At 40.0% G+C, this 24071-nt stretch overlaps 1 protein-coding gene across 3 annotated transcripts in view; it reads right to left on the reverse strand.

The window, feature by feature from the left end:
• AGBL1 (AGBL carboxypeptidase 1) overlaps positions 1-24071 on the reverse strand; it is a 287819-nt gene that overhangs the window by 101605 nt on the left and 162143 nt on the right. For all 3 annotated transcript variants that reach the window (XM_062630796.1, XM_062630816.1, XM_062630805.1), the window contains one exon: positions 21563-21739. In XM_062630796.1, the coding sequence (XP_062486780.1) occupies positions 21563-21739 (177 nt within the window). The remainder of the gene's footprint in view (positions 1-21562; positions 21740-24071) is intronic.

Here is a 24071-nt window from a genome sequence, read left to right on the forward strand (position 1 = left end):
CTTTATTAACTGCTACCAGTAGAGGACAATTCTGTGAGAATCAGTGAGAGAAAAAGGAACATAAGGAATGTTCTATGTCTCAGCCTGTCAATCAACTGCATGGTCACTGCCATTGATGCCCTCTTATCCTAATTTCATTTGATCTCTTCTGTCAGAGAAACCCCCCCCATTTCTTAGCACAAAATGACTGTTAAACATGATTGAGGTGGAGTTTCTAGCCAATTTTTGTACACTGCATTATCATATTGAGCTGATGTGCACTCAGACACGCTCATACATCTGTGCATACACACACATACGATCGCAGAATGCGTTTCTAAGACACAGGTACCATGACAAACAACACCCATTTGTAAGCAAATAGTTAAAATAATACGTTCATCAGGAAAACCAGTGCACATTTGCCCACTTGAAAGGTCTGAGAGAACATGTTTTGGGCTAGTTGCCACATTCAATTGTAGCCTTCCACCAACATGCTTCCAAGTCTGCACTCACAAATACTCACTGCACATAAACACCCCACCAACACAGCTGGCTCACATAATACGTGATTCAGGAAAGTAGAGGCAGGTACATAAATGGAAACACACAGAGATCCGTATCCATTTCTCCTGTAAATTGTGCACATGGTCTTCATTTATTAATATGATGCTAACAATTTCTAGTAATTAGTGTTATAATAGGAAAACACAAGAATACAGGTCTTGGTCCTTTATAAGTGAATTCATTACACCCAGGAATGCCTGTCACCCCCAACACATACAAAGGGATAGCACAGAAGTGTTTTTTATTTCCCAAGCATTTACTTCAGTGCAAGCAGGATTTATTCAGCAATGAGCTAAGAAACAATGCAGTAAAAATGACTAAATGGAAACATAAAAATCAAGGCCTTTTACACAGAGCCAAGCTGAGCATTACTATTACCCAGCCTCTTCCAGACTCCTAATGAGAATCAGAAATGATTAGCAAATGATTTGGGAAAAATACATGCTGTTTTTTTTCCCTTTTTTTTGTCTGTATGTGAACTTAGTATACTTGTCAGCAAGCAATGGATTATGAAGGCTATGGTCATGCATAAGCATAAACCTGTATTGTGCCTTCTATAACTCAGTGCCACTAACCCTGCCTTTGTCATGCTCCTCCACCCTGCAATCCTTGCCATTCCAGTTTCAGATTGGAAAATGCAACAGACCCCATCTTCAGCAAGCTCAGATTCACCACTTGGGAATATTTCCCCCTGAAGCTCCTCCTTTGGAGCTACTCCAAAGCTCCTCAGTCTAGTGTCAGTCTCATACCAAAGAATGCAAATACAAATATTCAGCTACTGGAAACATTCAAATCTACGTGTGATTGAACATCTGCTCCCTTTTTGTTCTGTCCAACTCTGCAGCATCTCTTCTGCATCTAAACCCCACAAAAGATTGTGTGCAATCAGTAAAGACAAAGTCTTAATTCAGCACCTACAGGCTCTCTTACCAAGTCTCTCACAGGGGCAAAGCATTCATTCATAGGCAAACAGTAAGCTCACAGAGGCAGGTTTCAGGAGTTCATGTGCCATGGAGGAAAAAGACATTAAGGTTTTGCTCTTTCTGTAATTTTTTACCCTTTCCTTTTAATTTCAAGCACATTTACATAAATGAGATGTATTTTGGGGTTATGCCAAGCCTCTGTAATATCGACACGGAAATATTATGGGTAAAACACTCCTGGTTGTCTTGGGAGCATTCTGGCTGTCTCAAAGAGAAGGCCTTGAATTACTGATTCTGCTTTTTGGAAGCTCTTTAAGGTTTAGCTTCTGGATGAAGAGTTATGAGATCTCACATTTAATTCAGTCTATCACAGCTGTACACTCTTAAATGAAATCAGTAGAACTGACTGGAAAGAGTAGGATACTTAATGAAGCACCTTGGGGGTTGAAATACTCAACGTGTTATTGAATGTTCATGAAATAAGCCTCTTCAAAGCTACCCTCCCTTATTTTAACCAGTCAGGATCTCCAGCAATGCCAACCTGACCTTAAATGCCATCTGGACTGTACTTTTATATTCTGAGCAGGCCTAGAAAAGACACATGCTTCTCATTCTTGGAATGTATGAGCAGAATTTGATCTCTCTTCAGGCTGTCCCTCTTGAGAACATTTTCCCACAAATTCAGAACCTTATCCAAGCTTTCCCCCCCCCAGTGTCTCAAAAGATAATCCTGAAGAGACATAAAAAATACCAATAAGATTTCTCCTCCTTTCTAGCAATGAACTCAGGGAAGATATCATTGTTGCTACACTCATCAACAGCAGATTCTAAAACATTAGCTGAATACCCTGATATCAAGTGTCTGCCCTTGTAATTAGTATCAAAGGCATGAATAACAAGTCATCATTTACACATCTATGGGGTACTGAGTACCTCTGTATAAACAGGCTGGGGGAACTTAAATGGGATCTGACTACACATTTCCAGTTTTGGAGATGTCAGCCTCCTCTGTCACAAAATCCATCCATGGCATTTGAATTCCCAAAATATTTATGCTATTAGAAAGTAATTTCTAAAGGGCTGCAGAAGATGCAGCAGGAAGAGTTAAGGAAGATATGGTGCGTCCCTTTGAGCTTTTGATAAACAACAGATGAACAATAAGGAGAAAACATTACAAGGGATAAGGCATTTCCCCTTTCTCTACAACACAGCAGGTAGCATCAGCTTAAAGCAGTACTGACAGGCATTGCCTGTGCTGTTTTGCTTTCCACCACCCTGGCACCCCTCATGTCAATAAGGTGTCATTGAACCGGATTACACAGTGTGAGGAGGCTGCTCTGCCCTTCTGGTCCAATCTCAGCTGGAAGAAGGGGTGGGACAGGAGCTCAGAAAGCATTCATCACCTCTGCTGTCCTGGGGGCTACCATACGCAAGCAGCACATATGTGCAAATGCATGTTGTGAGTGTGCTGTCCTTCCGCAGGCTTTGTTGAGACCCTATACAATGCACTCCACACCTTCACTCTAATTAGTTGCAAATGAAAAGCAACTGAAAGACAGATTTCCCCCCAGCTTTGCATTTACCAAAAGGTCACCCAGGAAGCATGATTTTTTGTTCCCTGTGAACAGAGGTATCAGAATGTAATGAAATCTCAGCTCCATCACTGCTGTGTGCATTTCCTTTTCAGTCTTGATTTCAGCTCCCTTTCCCCTTCACAGGCTACTAGACTCCCACATGTTCTATGCAAGAAAGATATATCAGGAAGGCTGAGGGTTATGCACCTCTGCCTTGTCCCCACCCTACCACCACCAGCAAGTGTCACGCAGCAGCAGAATGCCACACGGTCCATCACCACTTTAGCTGCACTTAGACCGGTAGAGACCCACAAGCAGCCCCCATGTGCTATTACACATATACACAACATACACTCATATATTTTAAGCAATGCCAATTACGTAAATTTCATGTTTTGCCTATAAGCAGAGATGAATGCACACTCACACACATAACACTATTGTGCGCATCTTCTTACAACGTGCACGTGCATCCCCAGTGCACATACAAGCTACAGCACACACACATTCACTTGAAAAACACCATGTACATCCTATCACTCACCAGTGCTAACACACCATTACAAACTTGCATGTAGTTATGGTACCTAAACACGCACCTTTCCTGACCCACACCTCTTGGAATGCAAGAAGTCTGGGAATCAATAACCACTTACAACCCTTCAATCCAACACTGTCAAGTTTGTTCTCCCCTGTTCACAGTGACAGACAAACAGACTAAAGATATGGGACATCAGTATGCAGAGGAGGAGAGGTGGGCACTGTGTCAGCATAAGAAGCAGGCAGATGCTGCTGAATTCAGGAGAGGCTGTTCTTGCCTCCTGTAACCAACTGAGCAGCGCTGACACTGTCCCAAAAACCTTCTGCTTTATCCCCCAGGACATCCGTGCAACCAGACAGGATAGAACAATGCAATAACCATGGGCCAATTTCCTGAAATAACGCAATTGTACGTAGGAGGATCCAGAAAGAACCCAATTCTTACCTGTTTTCGCAGCCTAAGCAATGATCTTGTCCACATAAAGATGTGCTATGTGATCAGTATTGCACCGAAACAACTTGAAAACATAACCTGCAGAGACAACCTGAAACGAAATACACTCCAGGCACAGCAGGCTGCCTTTAGAATAGTCAGGGTGCTTTGCTGACCTTTTAAAGTGAATAAGCTTGCAAATGCTCTGCAGCTGAGAGCAGTCAATACCTGTGCCAATAAATTTTAACCAAAAAGCTGTTGGTATTCCCTAAGTCTGCCATAAGCTCTAATTGTGTACCTCTGTCACAGCCTTACCTGTGCAACCAGCATCCCAACATCCCAGAGCTACTCCATCACAGCCCACAACATGGCCTCATTCTAACGATCCTGGGGTTCTCACTGTATCTATATTCAGAGATCTCAGTTCTGCATTACAAACAAATCCCATTATCCTAAACCTGAATCTCTCCTGGGCAGAGACAACCATTAATACAAATATAATTATGGTTGCTTAATAAAATGTACAATGTCTGCCAATCTATCTCGTTAAATTAACCACAGGAGCGAATCTTGCATTAGTCCTGACAAGGCCCATTTTCAAAGCTGACATTTAATACCAAGCCCCAGCAAAAATCAGACTTCAGGCTACACAAATGAAAGGATTCGGTGTGAATCTGTGAGGACTTGAATGTGTAAAACCATAGAAGCGGTTTTGGTGGCTCTCATCAGGTCTATGTGACACATTTACCTAGAGCTGATCAATCAGGTAAGAAATTCAAGTCATTTCAGTGTACCTGTGGGTTAGGGGGGTTGTGGTTGACCCAGAAAAAGCTTCAATGCTTTGACCTTGGAAGCCCTTCCAATCACTAAAAATACTGGCTTGATCAGAAAAGTGACCTTTCTGGCACTCATTCTGAGCCAGCCTGAGCTCTGCTTTCAGATCCTATTTATTTCTTTCTCCCTCACTTGAAAAGACAAAAGGGCTGCTCTTAAAAGGTTGCAAAGTCTTTATGGGCCATGAGACTACGGGGAACACAGAGCCCATCACACACCACAGTCACAGCTTTAATCTTTGATGGAAAGCTTTCTTCTAGTAGCATAGGGTCCAGCATTGCCTTCAGGTGCCTCTTTACCTGGGTGCAGGACAGCTGAAGGCTGTAAGCAAGGATACCAAGTCACCCAGGCTTGTTTGTGTTGCATTGTAGGGTTGTCTCCTTTCTTTCCCCATCACTGCCACCCAGTAAGGGGTATGTGCTCTCGGCCATTATGACATGGTTATACAGCCCTTCTCTTTAACGCAGCCAGCCATAGCCAAGCCTATTACTTCTCAAGGCTAGGAAGAAAAATATAAGGAAGGCAATAAAAATGGAATTGAAGGTGTAACATAATGGAGAGTGGCAAAGTAAATACCTTCAGAAGTGCTAGATTCTTCCACCACAGTTTTCACATAGAGATAGCATTTCAAACCAGCCTTCTCACTCTACCTTCAATTTGCTTGCAAGATAAAATCATTTTATACACTACCAGCTTCCCCTCCACGTCAGAACAAATCTCTGCACCTGCAATCTGCTGACCAACAGCTTCTAAAGGAATGACTACATAAAAGAGTACCTGCCACCAAAAATAAAACCCTGCCCTTCTGATCCCGTGACAAAAGCAAATCCATAAATTCATTTTAAACTGTATTTTATAGAATAAATAAGTCATCTCCAGCTGGAATAAGCCACTGTAAAATGGACAATTTCTGGGCTGGTTTAGCCCCATTTGCACAGAGCTGCACTTCCTTCTCAAAATCATTTGCAGTACTTTCTCCTCAAACTCATTAAAAGTCATCTTTCTCATTGTTGCTTTGTATCTGTCCCTGATCCAATCTTATTGTGGAGTTCAGTCAAAATTTCCAGCACCCTCAATGGGGACTATTTTCCCAAAGGAAAATTTTTGCTTTATTCCAAAAGTTAAGAAGAGGTGGGGCACAGTAAGACAATAAGTTAGAAATATTTTGAGAAAGCTGTGGGTTTATCTAAGCTAAAACTCCTTTGTGAGAGTGTAATGGGTTAGAGGTGACTTGTCTTAGGGATGAGCTGCTCAGCTCACGGGGGGCATTTTTGATCAGACCCCCCTAGAAAGATACCCTTCCCAGTTGAGCTCCCCTCCTCTCTATGAACAATGAAATGCTAACTGGAGCAGTGGATTGTATGAAAAAGTAAATATTAATTGGAGCAGTGGATTAGACTGTGTGTGTTCCATTGCAGGTGAATACTGCTGCTACTGAGTTATGGAATTAGTCTCTTTCTGGCTCAAGGTATGTCTCATTATTTACACAAAACATAACCCTTACATGAGCGGCAGAGTCAAGTTCAACAAAGAACCTCCTGGTGACCTAAGTCCTTGCTTTGAATCTGGCAGACGAGAATCACAGTTTTCTTCAGCCCTGAAGAGGGTAATGATCAACTGCTCAACTGCAATCAACTGCTTTAGATTTTTTAAAGTTACTTTAAAGCTGTGTTTTGACCCCAGTGCAAAATGGGAACATCGGCTGGAAATATCAGAAGGTTTCAAAGACACTACTTGCCTTCCACAACTGTGTATTGATATTTTTCTCTCCCGAGGTGAAAGGTGCTGAGGATGCATTGACTAGGGTGATGATGGTGACAACAGAAAATGAGGTTAACTGTCTTTGGAGGTTTGTGTAAGCCCTAGTATCTGATCCCTAAAGCAAAAATTATGCTAGGACTAAGTGGGCAGTTGGAGTAGATTTCCCATTTCTGGGACAGAGAGAACAAACTGAATAGATGCCTCTTACAGATACCAGTCCAAAAGGTCCTGAAAAGGAGCAGCATGTTTCCTCGGCAGCTAGTCTGGTGACCTAATAAATCCCAAAGGGATGGGATAAGGGGAATGATAATTAATGATTGGCATCACCATGACTGAGAACACCCAGACCATAACATGCTATAATCTTTGGAAAGACTAACAACATTATGAGTGGAAAAAGAAACAGCTCTAGCAAACTAAAGGTACCACTTTACTATGCATATCTGTTTAACAATATTATAAAACAGTTCTTCTAATAGTGCTCTAAAGCTTATTTTGTAGTTATGGTACCAAACATTTTGTTACTGTTCTTAATACTCACTGACATGACTTTTTAGCTTCTTATATCCATTTCTTACACTACATTGGCTGGTATCTATTTTCCCTGTTTCTTTGTTCAGTGACAATAAATCTACGCTATTATCCCTCGGAAGATTATTTTCATCAGCCACATTTAGGAAAATCACCTCCGCTATTGTTTACTCATTACATCCAGAAATCCTAGTAAACAATTAGTGCTAGCAAACAAGAAACTGAGTCTGAAATAACAGAAATCGGTCTCACTATAATCAATCATTTAGATTTTTTTCATCAATATTATAATTCATTGTCTTCTACACTCTAATTACTGCTTTCTCTTTGCTAAACCAGGATTGGTTTCAACTGAATACGTCCTCAGCTCTTGATTAGAGAATTGTGCCTTCTTGGATATGTAACAAAATCCTTTTAAAAAAGGACTCAATTTTTATTCATAATACTTCTGCATATTTTTTTCTCTTGTAGTCTGCCTTATCTATTATATTTCCTCCAGTCTGGAAAATCAGCCCTTATTAAGGAAAAAAGTATACAAGAACACATGTTAATAAGAACACTGTCCTCTGCCCATATCAGATGTAATTAGGTCATGACCACTGGTGTCTAGGTAACCACAAACTCCCAACACCAAAGATTAATCCATCCTTTTCTGTCATAAGGTAGTCCAAAACAGAGTTACACTGGCTACTACATCTTTTGTGTTAGAAACTAGTCATCTGCAATGTTTGGAATCCTTAATAGTGTTGACCTTTGCAGCATGAAATCTCAGGTATATCTCACCCAAAGTGAAATCCATAGCTACACATTTACTTTTTGTGCATGGAGTTATGAGGTGACTTATTCCATTTTCTAGTATGATTCAGTGTGCTAAGCAGGCTCATTTCCTAGCCTTTGTCAGCATACCTACAGTATGCAGACCTGAATTACCAGTGTAACACATTCCAGCTGTCCACATCCCAGCCAGACATGTTTACTACCCTTTCTGCTCTCTGAAACATGGCATAGACCAGTATCTGGAGACTGTGAAGTTCCGAAAATGAAATTCCCAAATTTTCCCTGCAGGTTTCAGTACAACCCAGTTTTCCCATGGTGGATCAGTTTCTTTATAACCAGCTATTAGTCTGAACTGCATTTGTTTTCATAGAGCTTCCTGTCCCTCTCTTCAGCATTTTGTTTTCCTTCGTGAAAGATTAGTCCTCTTCTTCTGAAGCACAAGGGTCCCTCTCATGCATGTGATCCCTATGTCTCACTTCTCTGAAAAAGGTCTTCTCTTTCACATCAGTTATGCAGCCAATGTTCATCTTTCCATCTTTCCTCCCTTCTTTTATTAACAGCTTCCCAGCTTTAAAAAGCTCTCCGAGAAGATCACCAAGATTTTTATTCTTCCTTTTCACTCCATGTATTTCTTTGCCATGCATTCCCAACATGCATCATCCAAACCTGCCTTTGCATCTTATTCTTTTGCTCCGGGCATACCATGAACTGTCATGTTACACTTTTGTTTACTCCTCTGTCCTGTTTTCTTAAGTGAGGCTCAATTATGACAACTGCTTAGTTGAAAATAGCTGAATGCTTTTTTGTTTTACACCAAAAGACATCCAGAGAAATCCTTCTGATTCTCTATATGGCAGTAACTGTCATAATGAGTATCTGAGAGAACTGTATCACACATCATCAGCATTGAACATCTCCAAATTCTCTTTCTTCTCTTGGCTATGAGTAACCAACATCTTTTTTTTTTTATTTCTACTATCTTCAGCTTCCTTGTGTCTGATCCTTCCTTACTTATGGCATGTATGCAAATGATGTCAGAATTGTCCCCTAGATCTGCATTTCTGAAGGCTGAATGCTGTGCTGAAATACCTCTTTCTAGACCACGTATCTTCACTTGTAGATCTCCTACCATCTGGCAGCGCATGCATCAAAAATTTATTCCTTAGACAAAAATTAGAATATAGCACATCCAAGGAAGATCACAGCAGTTTTTTTTCTTTATCATCCACATGCAATATGAGGTCTTACCTAAAGATAAACCATCAATCTCCAAATTCCATCCAAAACTCTCCTGCTAGGCATATCAACTTCTGTCTCAGAGTTCATCTGGCGTAAGTATACCCTTACTTGACAAGTACAGGTTTATCACATACAGAAGCACACATTTCTGCTCTGCTATTCAGAATTAAAGTGTTTGCAACTCAGTTTGGCTTAATTTTCTTTCGAAATGAGTTAAGCCAAATTTAATTAAGGCCACCTTAATTCTGCTTCAGAGTGCTGACATGTAGCTTAATGTGGTTTAGCACAGGACTTTCCACTTGCACCTCTAGTTAAGTCAGAGGTGCTTTTCTGCACGTTCTGATATAGACAAACTATTAAAGAATTCAGCCTGTTTAATTACCAAAAAGGATTGAAAAATGACTTAGCTGCATTGTGCAAGTACTTTTAAAAGGCCAAATTGCAACTTACTAAATCTCCCTCCAAGTTAGCAGAGAAGAATAGCGAAAATGCAGATGAAAACAGCAGGCAGATGAATTCAGATTATAATAACGCAATAACATTTAACAGTTACTGACCCCTGGAACAAAATACCAGGGGACCAGATGGGTTTTCAATCATGTGATGCTCTCAAATCCAGACTGAATGTTTTTCTACAAAACCTTTTTACACAAACACAAGTTATCGAGCTTCGTACAAAGCCGCCTGGATGAAGCCCAAAGGCTTATGACATACAAGAGGTCAAAACCAGAGGAGCTAATGGTCCCTTCTGACCATTAAAACTCAAGGAATGTGTTATTAACAGTTTTAAGTGCTAAATATCCTTCCTAGCAACTGTAGCCTTCCCTGCTATAGGACAAGCTGCATCTGGACATGGTGGACAAGAGCAAGAGAACTGAGCCCCCTTTGCTCTTACTATGACACTGGAATATTTGTGAAGTCTTCAGTCCAGACTTGAGACCTCTTCCAAGTCCTGCTTCATCTGCTACCACATGCGTATAACGCATACACAAGCAGTGCAGCACACTGGCCTCTCTGCTGATGATGATTTGAGATCCCCTACCACCTCCTTCCAGCATCTGAACTTACAAAAAGGGAGAGAGGCTGTGGGGCTATGCTACATAGAACGGACACTATTATTGCACTCAAGGAGCTGTGATAGTAGAGGAGTTTCCAAGTGTGGGCTCATGCAATATCCACCTTCTGCAGCTGGAAGACCTGACTATTCAAGCACAAACCCACCATATGGTTTAGTCTGCAGACATGTGAATGCTATTTATGATGTTTAGAGTACAAGGCAAGGATGCATATTGTGATATAAGTAAAAAGAAATGTCAGTACTCTGTCACTGAGGAAGGAATTTAGTACTTTCAATGCAGAGGAGTAACAGCCAGTCCTTGGTATATTGGGTAACTGGAAATATTGTGATGGAAAGAAAAATAGAGAGAAAAGGTAACACAGTACAGTTTAGCACACCTGAAAAAACATCTGGATTGGAAACAAAACATGGAAGTCAACCAAAGAGATGAGCTGAGGGAAACCCAGAGGTATCTACAGATTTTAAGCCTTCAGAGAATGAACAGACCATCTAATCTGCTTTTAGAGGAGACCAGGCCAGAGAACCTGGGAGCAAATAACAAGAGGCATAAGGATGGCATTGAATATGGAGAGAGAGCCAACAGATGAAACAAACTGAGAACTACTGTAGCTGTGGGAAGTGCATCTTACAAGGATACAGAAACCAGCAAAGGGACAAAATGGAGACTGAAGCCCTCTCTGAGAAAAGATTATCAAAGGGCATAAAAGAGTGCAGTAATTATTCACAGAAAACAGTTCATTATTTCAAGGTTTTGATAATGATAACCAGGCCCCATGCTGCAATGTATGAAGCTGAGGAGAGGCAGGTCAGCCCCATAGGATTATCTCCTTTCCATGTCTTAGTGTAATTGAATCAGTCACATTACAGGCTGGTTTTGTTTTCTTCCAAACCATGAGGAACCTGCCTCTGTATGAGGCAGGATACACGATTATATGGACCAATGGTCTGATCCAGCATGGCAAATATTACAATCCTGAGAGCAGCAAAATGAATCTTTGCAGAAAATCCTGTATGCAAAGGACTTTGAAATTTAGATGCTTCTAAAATCCATGCAGAGTGAAAGACAAACATGGCTCTTTCAGCCCGTGATTTTGCCACCTCCCCATTCTTATTTTCCATGCTTGAGGAGTTCCCGATTAGACTAGGAGTTTCATCAAAGGACAATTTTCAGCTGCCAAATAGATTTGTATAATAAATCCACACAGGGCCAGATTAACAAGCAAGAGAGACATCAGAAATCAGAAAGCCAGCTGCTGTAATTCCACAGAAAACTTGAGAGAATGATGTGCAATGATATTTGGACTTTCAAAAGGACACCACTGAAATACTGCCGTTACTTTTCATTAGGAATTCTGATTTTCTATTTCTTACCCTTCCCAGGAGTTTTTCTTTAGCAGACTGAAATCCCATGGGCATTCAAGGTCATGCCATCCAGGATTGCTTAGAGGGCTCCAAGCATTCGGTACCATTTCAACCAGAAAAATCACATACGTGTCTGTGTGATTGCAACTGATTTGTTACACTACTGTAATATTTCTAATAGAAAATTAAAAATAATCTTTAAGCATCTAGTTTGCTTCACTTCTGCAGCTCTCTATGTGCTCCAATAATTTGTACTGTGAGTGAAGCTAAGGCTCTAACAAATCCACGTCTGAAACCAAACCAAGTCCTCAGCTGTACCCATAAACTGAATAAATACAATCCAGAAATTAGCCTGACCACAAATTGCTAATCATTTTCAGCCTTCTGGCATTACGAAAGACTGTGTGACTTCCAAGCATGGCACCCCTGATCTTAATACTTGGAGAGTGTATTCCTCCTTACAGCTGATAAAGGGACACACTCCTACAGTCACAAGGAGACAGCACTTGTTTTACTTCTCTGAGTGGATTGGTTTTATTCCATTTCAAATGGGGTCACCATAACCATGTCTTGTCAGCAGGATGAAAATATGGAGGTCAGCAATTGATTTATATCTTCTTCCCTCAAAAAATGCTCTCTCTTCTCCATGCAACCACAAGTGAAATTGCAGATCGATTTTTGGCTTCAAGCATCTAGGTTGCCCAGATCTGTAACATTAAAACCTGGGATTTTTCCATCTAATCTTGCTCGCTTAAATTCTGGAAGATGGGTATGACAGGATACTTGCACTGTGATTCTATGTAGTCTTGTTGCTCATTCCTTTTGTAGAGAAACAGTTTGATAACCCTTATCTGTACTTAATACCTCCTTTCTCAAGCACATCTTTGGGATATGGAAAGACTGGGCTGCAACCAAATATCTAGGGAAGTGCAAAAGCAGCTGAGAGAGAAAGATTCCCTAAACAGAGCAGAAACAACAGTTGTTTAGAAAGCACTGAGCGAAAACAGAAATCCAAAGAAACATCAGCATTCAAGACAGGAAAGAATCAAGATAATGCTTGTTTTCAACTCCTCCGGCTCAAGAAGTTTACTATGCCCCTTGGTTTAATATAAAGGAAACAACCAACTAGGAAACACTAACAACATTAGCGAGTGAAAGAAATCTGGGAGATTGCAGGGATCTGTTGGAACAACCACTCCAAGGCTGAGTGAGTCCCAGACAGAAGGAGCAAACCGAGCTAAGACAACTGTTGCAGTTGTATGATGGTGGCAAAGGGTGGGCCAAGCAGGAGGTGTGTAACTGCTCTGCTGTGCTATTGTGCATGCCAGCCATGTCCACTGAACCTCAACAGACCTGGATACCTCCCAGCTTTACAGAGTCAAAACTATTATGATCTCACCCTGTCATCATTTTTTATTGTGCCATAATTTAACCATATGGTGTGGGACCTGTTCTCCAATTACGCAGCCAGTCAGCACCCAATAATCTATCAACAGTAGAGACAAAGGAGCTGATTTAAGATGCTACTTCTGCCAAAGGACTGCAGATTGGGCCAGGCTGTCTGTTTAGTTGCTGGAGAAGCAGACACCTCCTTAGTGTCAACTTTGCAATTGGTTCCAAAAGGCAGAGCAGCTAGTAAATTTTTCACTTCTTTGTGGTTCAGGACCATATTTTTCTCCTTTTGTAACACGCTTTTCACCAACAAAATCTGGCTTGGGATATAGCACCTATATTTCCTGCCAAGCCATGATTTGCATCCTACTTCTTGGTCTGAATGACTAAGTAGGAGAAACAGAGAAATGTGATTTGCATGACTCTGAGGTCCTAAAAATGGGACTTAAGATCTCATGTTCTTCCATCTCAAGCCTTTTGTCTGTTCCACTTTATGCTAAATGCCATCTTCAGCACTCTTGTTTCTGCAGATATACAATGTGGTGACTTTACTTTGAAGGAGAAAGAAATCAGGCAAATGTCCATGCACATAAAATGGCACAAGCACAACACTCCTGAGCCCTAAGTTATCTTAGCTGCTGGGACTGCTCCATGTCAGCCTGCAGCATCACCTTGGTATGCCTGTGGGAAGTTCTCACATCTAGGACTAACTCATTTGTCTCGATAGAGCCTAACAGGACCAGAAAACACAGGTTACATGGCTAAAAAACAAAAGTCATGTAATTTCAGCCTAATCACTATGCTGTTCCAGCCGGTAAGTATCATAAACACCACATTTTGGCACTGTTAACAGGGCTGCCCATTTCTGCACTGTAAAGATGCATCACTCCTGTGTGAAAATGTTGTCTCAAAAGGTAAGTTTGGTACTAAAATACCTGAAAATATCAGAGATCAGTACTAACCTACACTATGCTAACCTTGGTACACAAGTACTAATCTTGTTTGGAAAGTTCAGCACAGGATCCCACAGCAAGCTTAAGCAACCAGTGCTGTGAGAGTAGGCAGTGATATGATTTCCCTGCGGCTCATTCCCACTAGAGATGCCTCCAACACCTTAAAGATGTTAAAATCACCACTATGACAGCCCTTCTGTACAGACTTTGCAACTTTTTTAACCAAGGGTCTGCAGTTAGAATAACTTACCAGCTAAAACATGCATAAGGATAAAATCTGGCGCCTCTCCTGGCTTTTATCAGTAATGGAGATGGCAGAGGCACTCTTGTTTCCTTCCAGACAGGGTCTAAGAGGGAGAGAACACGCTCTCAACCTACTCCCAGTGCACTGCTAACACATACTTCCTTCCAAGACTGTCACGGTCTCTGGAATATCTCTCCAAAGCTAATTATCCAAATCTACCTTGAAGTAACACCACTGGACTTAGCAAGTCAGGGATACAGCTGGCTCAATATCTCAGGAGAAATAATCAAAATAAAACATAACAATTTAAATCAGTATCTTTATCCATGATCCAGCTGGCATCAGTGATCATCTTTTGTCATATGGAAAATAAATCCAATGTATCATTTCTTAGGTACACGACAATAATAGACTAAAATGCTGTTACCTAGTACTCCCTGGCAATTCTTGTGTTGGGTTTTAGTGAATCTTGAGTGCTCTGGGGACAGGGATGCTAAAGAAAGCTATATGTCCCTTCTTCTCCATTGTCATTCTCCTCTCTTTCTAGTAATCGGGTGAGTTCAAATACAATGGAACATCCCTCAATCCCCTAAAACTTGAATCTTTTGACCCAGGAACAGGAAAGCAGATGGCCTAAGTGACCAGGAAAACCCTCTGCAGCAGGTGCTGGCAAGGACTTCTTCCAAGGCAGCATTCATGGACACCTCAAGCAGATGGACTAATGCACAGTATTTGGCAGGCAACCACCCCTATACTAACTTCTTGAAAGAGGTAAGGAATTATCCAGTCACTCTGAGAAAACAATTGTTTGTCTGCACAGCAGCAAACTCAGTCTATCAGATCGAGAGACCATTGTTTTTCCAGTCATTTGGAACACCTACATTTGGCAATCATTGGGAGAGCAGCTGAGTGCTCTCAGCAAAAGGCTTCAAGAGGTCACACTGGTGTCAGAAAATCGGCCTTGTCCTTTATAGTTTGTCGTTCCTGTAAAAACATGCCCCCCCAAAAACCCAAACCAATAAGAAGTAAGCCTTCTCCAGAAATGCTGACAAGAGTAACAACCCCACTCAACTACTGATCTTCTTCCAAAAGAGCAAGGCTAAACTGACTGTGGAGTGGATCAGGAAATGGGAAGACAGAGCATGGGGGACTAAATTGCCTTCTTGCAAAGTCTACAGACTTTCAAATGCATATAAATAACCCTACCATATGGCAATATTGAGCACCTCAACAAAAAGTTAGTCAATAGCAGTAACTCCCATAATTCTGGGGCACAGAGATGATATTTACATCTCACATGGTTTTGGCCGCACTTGCTTTAATGCAACTGCCTAATTACCCATCAAGAAAGATGAGGCCAACCAGGATAGCCCTACAGATAAACTCCAGTTTTCTTGGGGGTATAAGGGACAAAGAATCCCTAAAAAGCTCTCCCGGTTCTGTGGTTGCCTTTCCAAACAATCTGAGAGTGCCAAAGGCAGCACACCTTCAAACTTCTATTCTTTAATGTGGCAGGAACCCAGCAATGCTAAGCACAGTTAAGCATGTGATTTCTTAGTTAAGATTCTGTCAAATAATTAAAACAAATTAACAAACCAGTAAAAAACATCTAATGAGGGAAAATCCTGCAGCAGTTCACATAATCTACATGGAAGACAGACATCCACCATCTCCTGATTTGTTTGCTCAGAAACCCTTTCTTTTCTCTTCCCCCACTTCCTAAATGCCATTAATCCTTACATAGTTTTATGAACTGAGGTCAACAAGCCTAAAAGGTACAATTAGAATATCTTTCAAAATGATCTTTAAGGTTTTTTCTAACCCAGTTGATTCTATGAGTTATGAAACAATTGTGCAAGGGGTCAACGGAAATAAGAGACAGGAAAATAAAACAAAGAGGATGCAAACTTTTGCCTTTGGGTAACAACTTAAGAAAACAGAACAAACAGAACCCTCAATTTGAACCTGCAGTCCTTAGATTGCTATTAGATAACTATTTTTCTCCCTATACTTTTCTTGCTGTTACAGCTGCTTCCAATTTGAGCCAGTTTGGGCCAGAACAGGAAGCAGAACTATCAGAAAGAAAATCATTCTTTCTTATTCTCAGCATCTGTTTTTGAATGAGATCCCCGAAGCACTGAGGGTCAGCTAAACACATGTATTTTAGAGATAATTTTTTTCTCAAAAGAAAAGAAATTTCTGAATGCTTTTGAGTTACCCATGCTTAGGAAACATGTAAGCTCTGAGGGACAAAAGAAATCAGGAATGAGCGAAAGTCCATCAGAGTTGCAAAGATGATGTAAGTATTTTCCAGAAACGGATGCCAGAAAACATGGAAGATATCCTATTTCTTTACTTTTTTGTTCTGCAAGTACTTATCAAACATGCTTTGTGACAGGAATATTGCTGAAACTATTTTTGGTGGTGGCTGAACACTGGAAAGAGGCCAAATTAAAATTATTTGTATGTTTGTGCACCAGATTTCCAATTACAAAACCAATATATATTTTAGTGGAGAACAAAAGCAGAATCATGTGATCTGCAAACTCCATCAAAACAACTCAATTTCTGACTATTAACGGCAATAAACCACTCATGAATAAAGCATAAATAAACATTCCTTGCAGACATTTGGTAAGAAATTTTTAATAGTAAGAAAGATGAAGAAAATATTTCATAGCCTAGAGATAACTATAAAGAAATAGAGCTGTAATTCAGTGGACAAATCATACATTGGTAACAAGTTTGAGCAGAAACAGGTCAAACCAGAGAAGTCCACCTCTAGTTGGACTAGAAAGCCTTCCATCTTGCATATTGCCTTAGCTATGCTTCTATGATGAACCATGAGAGTTTTATCACTCATTTTAAAATTAGTTCATCACTCATTTTAAATAATTCAGCCCACATTAGCCAGATTAAAGGGGATGGATAATATCAGATCTTCCCATTAGACTTACTCTCGTCACTTTTGTTCAACAAAGACATTTTGAACTGTACGGCCATGCTGTTTGGTACTGATCTCTCTGCTTCCAGCTTCTCTGCAAAGGGATAGTTTTTCCCTCTAATCAAGTCTGATGAGAAAATTTTGGGTATTCAATTCCTCTGGCTTTAAAGCATTAAACTGGACAGGAAAAAAAAACACCATTTTTTCTCAGCTCTCCCAAAGGCTTTCTTCAAAGAGGAATCCATATCACCAGTAAAATCATTTGCAAAGGGCACTGTCAAGATATCGGCAATAATTTTAAAACTCATTTGTTACTCCTTGTTGTTTATAATCCCTTCGAAGCAAGAAGCTAAAATCTATTTCCGTAAGTACTCCATCTCCTCCACCAGGGACAACGTGCCAAGGAAAATGCTTTTCCAACATAGCATGTACTCACGGAGCGTGAAGCTGAATTTTTTAGATACTCTATATTGCAAACATATATGATTTTGAGCTCAGGTGTATACCATGGCACTAAAGACATTAAGACCACAGATGCAGTAATGAATAGAACAACACAGTGCAATACGCTATTGAAGGATCTTAATTAGCTGGCCAGCTAGCAAGGAATCAAGAAGAATGGTGGAACAGTGTGACGTGATAGAACACAGTAAAAGCAAAAACACATTAAGGTTTAAAAAAGAATCACACAAGAAACTTGGGAAAATATCAGCATGTGTCACTGGAGATTTGATTCTTTTGGGGTCGTGACTGTACCTATACTCAGCAGAGCTTCTTACAGCACAGCCTTTTAAAAACAAAAGGTGAGAAGGGGCTCTACATCCCACAAGAGGGAGGCAGCAATCAACATCACAGGGCAAGCTAGAGGGGTAAATACTCCAACAAGCAGCAACGAAGACTGCCTTCATGAACAGAGAGTGATCAACAGGTTTTCTGGGCGGTTGTTGATTTTTTTCCTGCAATTTTTTTAGCTGTGACCTTAGGATTGTAAGGTGGCAGAAGCAAGAGGGAGAACTCCCTGCAAAAATTGGCTGCTTTGTTTTTAGCTTTGTTTCAAATGGAGACACTGTTCCTCTAAGAATGAATTGGGCAATCCAGACAAAATGAAAAAGTTTAGGTAATTTTTCCCCCTTCTTTTCTTCTTCCTTCAGTTGAACAAAACCTTAGATAAGATCAATAGTTTCTTTAGTTTTATGTTTCGCTTCCTTAAGGGTAGTTGGCTTATTGCATTTCCATTGATCACACAGACAGGGAGATTCAACAGAGACAAACCATCTCTTTTCTCCTTTCATTTCTGCCTCCTCTCCATTTGAAATCAAATGACTTTTAAATGAGGCTGGGGTCACTATTCTTTCTCATTTACATATCAATAGTACCAAATTCCTATTTCATCTTTCACTCACTAAACTATTTTAGAAATGAAGTACTCAAGAGAGAACACACACATTCTTCAGAAAAACTCTTACAGCATCTTTTCTGGGCTATCAGAATAACTAAGTTGTAGTTTACTTCAGCCCTTCCTCGACAAGGAAGCACACTTATCAGCCTTGTGGAATTCCCATTTTAACCTCTTGCAGCCTCTGTAAAGCTTTCTTGTTCTTCTTAAATCTTTTGCACAATCCTTATCAGATGTGTCTGTGCAACTCCAAGCACTGTATCTGTGCTCATAACCAGCAAAGCAGCTACTTGAATCAATTACTTTCATTACTTACAAGCAGGAAGGCAGATAAAGACCATGATCTAGGTAGGCTGAGCCCTATTAGAAGTTTGACCACTGATTCACTGCTTCATCACTGAATGATGCTGGACTTAGGAGCCTCTGCTGCATATAATGAGATGTTCTAAATCCTAGTTGCTGTTTGTACTGTACTTTAAGGTATAAAAGTATAAAAAATGTAAGGGCATGCTTGTCCAGAGGGAAATCTGGATCTATCTCTTGCAGGGAAATAAACCTCTGCAATTAAGAAACTGAGTCAATTCACAGTTAAACACAAATAACAGAAAGATCTAAATACAGGATGCTGACATCTCCTGCCCGAGCATTAGTCTTAGTCTATTGTTTACACACACATCAACTTGAGGGTACAACAGTGAAAAACTCAGGTTGAAGTCTCTAGAAAAACATGACCTTTTATGCAATTAATTTCCAGTTTACAGGAATAATTTCAGGGCTTTCAGAAACTAAAGAACAGTTTTTGCTTGATAGATGGAAGCTGAGTATTAAACAGTATTATGGAATGAAACCTTCAGGTCAGCCTGTCAAGTCCATACCCTAAGTAATCCACTTCTAAATGCAAGCAAACAAGCAAGAAAGAACCAACTCTAAAGACTGCTAAAGGGAAGAGGATTAATATTAATTGTTTGAAAAATAATTTATATTAATATAAATTTTTGGAGGGAGGTTTCGTATTTTTGTGCAGCTCTAGTATAAATGTCAACATAAGAAATTATATTCCATTTTAATACTACTAAGTTGAATATTTAGTCTACTTGGAAAAAATGAGTGGAAATATATTAAAACTTCCTGAAACAGAGAAAACTGCAAGAAGTGTATTAACTTTATAATGAAAAATTGCTGAACAAATGCCCCTCCATGGGCATATTTATGCATCTTCCATCTTTGCAATGCATGATAATCCTAAGCAAAGTAAAATATAAAGTGACCTCATAAAAATAACCCAAAGATCCAGCTGGGACACAGCTTTTCAGGGTGTTTAGAATGGAGATTTCAGAGCTGCTTTACTACTTATACGCTCTTCGTCATGGGCCATGAGAACACTGGATCCTCTCACCAATCATAAGCCCTCATGACGACTTTCTCTTGTCGTCAGTGGCTCTCTGTAGTCGTGATCAGTGATGAAAAAAAGGGCAAGAAACAATGTAGAAAATTTCACACATTTTAAAGGATTTCTTCAAAAGAAGAACCCTGAACCACCTGCATGAGGTCTTTCTGCTTATTTTTCATACCTCTACTTCATAATACAGGGCCCCTATGGATGGCACAGTGCTTAAATGCAGCATCTGAATGTGGGATTTAGTGTTCTCTTCCTTCTATTTCAAGCATCTGATGGCATAAATTAAGCAGATTTGGGTTAAAGACCTCACAGATGCCGAAGGAGAACGAATCATTAGATACTGATACAATCTGGTGTGTCACTGGGTTTAGGTCTTACTGAGGTTATTTAGAAAATCAGCTAAACCTCTATGGAGATCACTAGGAGTTTTGTCATTGACGTTAGTCAAGGTAGATTTTCCCCCACTGTCTAAAAAAGATTCAAAACTGCTATCTTGACCTGTGGTGCCTATTAAAAAACCATTAGCACTTCTCAGGAGCAGGAGTGTTAGATGTAATGCCCAAGGCAATTATAGTCTCTTTCTTTAAACTGTCTGCAGTTTTATTTCTTCTACCTTTCCCATCTTGGAATTGATGTGTGTACAGAAAAGCATGGTTAAAACATCAGCCCAGTACTTCCTGGCTGCCTTCTACTGAGAAGTAAAAGGATTAGTATAGAGCTTCCAAAGGTAATTATTTGAATGTCTTATTAATTAATTGTTATTTGTAATAATGGCTCTTTCCTTAAGGGTTTCTCAGGATCCTTAACTGCTTAATAGTGCTGTATAGATAAGGATTGCTCCCTAGTGGGAGAAATGAGGTGGAATATGGAAGCCTTTCAATGAAAAAGCAACAGGTTTGGCAAAGGAACAAGAGAAAGAATTCACCATTTATGTGAACAGAGAATTATGATCATGCAAATAAAATTATCAGAGTTCATCCTGTGTACTTAAAAAGTGCCAGGAGATCTCAGACTGATGTCTCAGATGCATTCGGTATGTGTACTGCCCTTCCTACCAAGACTGGAACCTCATTAGATGTGGAATTCGGGTCTTTCTCGATGACAGTCACATACCTTGAGCTCATGGACTGCTGTCAAAACTAGCTTTAGATCAGCTACTTTTGGCTGTCAGTAACAGACAAATCTAAATGCAGGATTCCCTGCTCAGGATCTTAAATTTAGCCAGGTGAATGCTCAGGTAGATAGCCTGTACCAAACAGCTTGGTGCCAATAGCATTCAAGTTACTTACCTTAGACTTCGGCTCAAAGGCGTCCATACAACCTGCCAACACTATAAATACCCTTACAAAGGATAAGTGCCCTGTATCATCTCAAAAACACTCCTTCCATAAGCTTTTGGCTTCAGACTAGAGTTTCTTTTTATTTCAGTGCTGAATGAAACTTCAGAGCAAGGACTCTACTTTTCTCACACAGAAGTAAGAAGGATCATTGAAAAATCTCACTAAGGAGATTTTCACTCATGGCTACATGGGTGTGAAGAGAACAGACAACACTAAGCATGAAGACAATGGCTACGTGCTCATGAGATGTGCATTAGCAGGGTGGTGGCACAAAGTTCTTTGAAAGATTGACTCACTTTGTAGAGACCATGGCTGCAGCCGCAGTAGGTGCTCTCCATGGTGTAGCTCCTTAACACACCCATTTCCTTCCATACCACCACCCGGGCTGTTGATTCCCGGGACTTCTCCACCAGGAAGCTGCAGCTGTTCATCACAAACGCGGGGGCCACTTTATCCAGGATTTTAGGAAGAGTCTATGAGAAAATATCAGAATGCACTGAACAGATGTGCATGCATTTAGATCATAAAGATATATAACAGAGACCTGTGGTTTTTCATGTGTATTTAATCAAATCTATCTATAGACACTGTTACTGAGAGCTCCAACCAGTGCATTGCATCCATCCCATGTGAAATTCTCTCATTCTAACATCTGTTTCATTCCAAAGACTAAAATGCAAAATACTCAGTACACTTGCTGTATTGCATTCTAAATCAAACATCTTCACACCCAACAGTTTGAGACTGCTGAAGTCAGTTTCCTTTTCAAGCTTCTTTGACATTAACTTACACCTTCCTGTTGTGCTGCAGAGGTCTGCAGTCATAGTTCAGTACCTGATATTCCCATTCTTCCTTCTCTAGCTATCCTATATCTCCTCCCATCGTGCATTGCCAGTTTGACATGGGATTCAGCAGTGGGAGGAGTTTTGTCTGAAGGTAGCACAATGCAGAGAAAAGAAATGCACATTCTCACAGAAGGTTGCACATAGTTATACAAAAGTAGAGGTCAACATTTAACTAACTTCCACCGTGAAACAAACGAATATATTCTCATCTGAGTCCAAGCAATATATTTTATACACTTAATTGAGAAAAATCACACCAAAAAGTAATTATGAAAACCCAGTTAAAATTACATCTTAACGCTGAGTGGTTTTCTTATTCTAGAAATCATATTTCCCAACAACAAAGTCTATAAAATTCCTGATACACTGCAGTATCAAATATTTCCACCAGTGCAGACCAACACTTAGTCATTACACAGCACTAAAAGTGTTACATTTACACTCTATAAAATCAAACACAAGATACATCAACACTATGTGTGCTCTATGTAGAAACTAGACCTTTAGGTGCATGTGTATGTGTGTGTGTGTAAATTTTAGTGCTGGCATACTAAGCACAACATATGCCAAAAGACCATTTGATCCATCCAAAGAAGAGCAAGTAAAATAAGTACATTCATTATTTAACGACAGCTTTCTTAAACATCTGAACAGAATAGAATCATACAGAAAGAGTCCCTGCTTATTGCTAATGGCATTTACCCTAGAACTTCATTCACTTTAGGTGCTGAAAGCCAACCAGCTAATTTAACTTTCCAATAACAATCAGTTTCACTGACTGATTCTGAGCAAGTGTAGTTCTGTTCTCTTCATAGCGCATACACTACAATCATGTGAGGGAATATTTGGTTTCAGTGGAAGAATAATGTATTTCCTAAAACACGTTCAAGGTGAATGATAAATCTTTGGCCTAAACTATTTTGCAGCATCCTTTGCAAACAGCTGAACTGTACACATCTCCATAACAAAAAACAGTAAATTTGGGTTTTCAGTATACTATGGCTGCAGCTGTCTGTGGACTTTACCAGCTGTGGAAGGTGGAGACCTGAAGACCTAGAAGGTCCATTTTCAGCTGAAAAAAGAGGTGGAAAAACTGGAACAAAGCAAGAGATTTCATTTTCAGTTCGAGACCACAACAGGACTCACTCTTAAGACCTCCAGAGTGCTACTAAGAGCTATGGCACCCCTTTTCCTGTGGGCATGCCAAACAGAAGGATCTTTAAGATTGACTGCTTGCATTAGAGGAAACATCTAACACTTCTGGATTGCCTTTAATGCACTACTTGCTGCATTGGTGATCACAAAATAGTATGCTTCCATGTTTTCCTGGATTTGGGTTGAACAGGAATTAAAAGAAATGCAGCACAGGCATATAACCCAGGCATTTATAAGCCTCAGTACAGCCATGAGATCCAGTTAAACTGTATGTGAAGGTTCAGATTGTTTTCATTCTGCCCTTATCTGAACCAATACTCAGATTTTTTTGTCAATATATACTATCAAATACAATAATCAGACCCCTAATCCAGTTTAGCTTTTCAAAACAACTGAAATCATATGCATAATCAATCTCTTACATTTAATTAAATAAAAACGTTGGCAGGTAACAGTAATGTCTCTGTATGCAGGACTCATTTAGGAGCATTAGCAAATCTGAATTTAATACTCTTTTCATTTTACCAGCGTTCACTGGATTTCACACTAATGCTTCTTTCTTCTGTACTTATACTTCTCATTAATTACCTTTCAATAGAATATTTCGAAAGAGTGAAAACACACCCTTTTAAAGGATGCTTTTATGATAATATGCAGCAGTGTGACTGACTTCTATTTCTCACACATGGATGGATTTAGCGTGTACCACAGCAAAGGAAGCTACTCCCCTCACACAGGACTCTGTCCATAAACCTCCAATCTCATTAAGAGAGAATGGAATTATATTTCTTCACTGATGTCCCTG

Source organism: Pezoporus occidentalis, unplaced genomic scaffold, assembly GCF_034315485.1.
Source record: "Pezoporus occidentalis ecotype Australia unplaced genomic scaffold, CSIRO_AGI_Poc_V1 ctg11, whole genome shotgun sequence".
NCBI classification, from domain to species: Eukaryota; Metazoa; Chordata; class Aves; order Psittaciformes; family Psittacidae; genus Pezoporus; species Pezoporus occidentalis.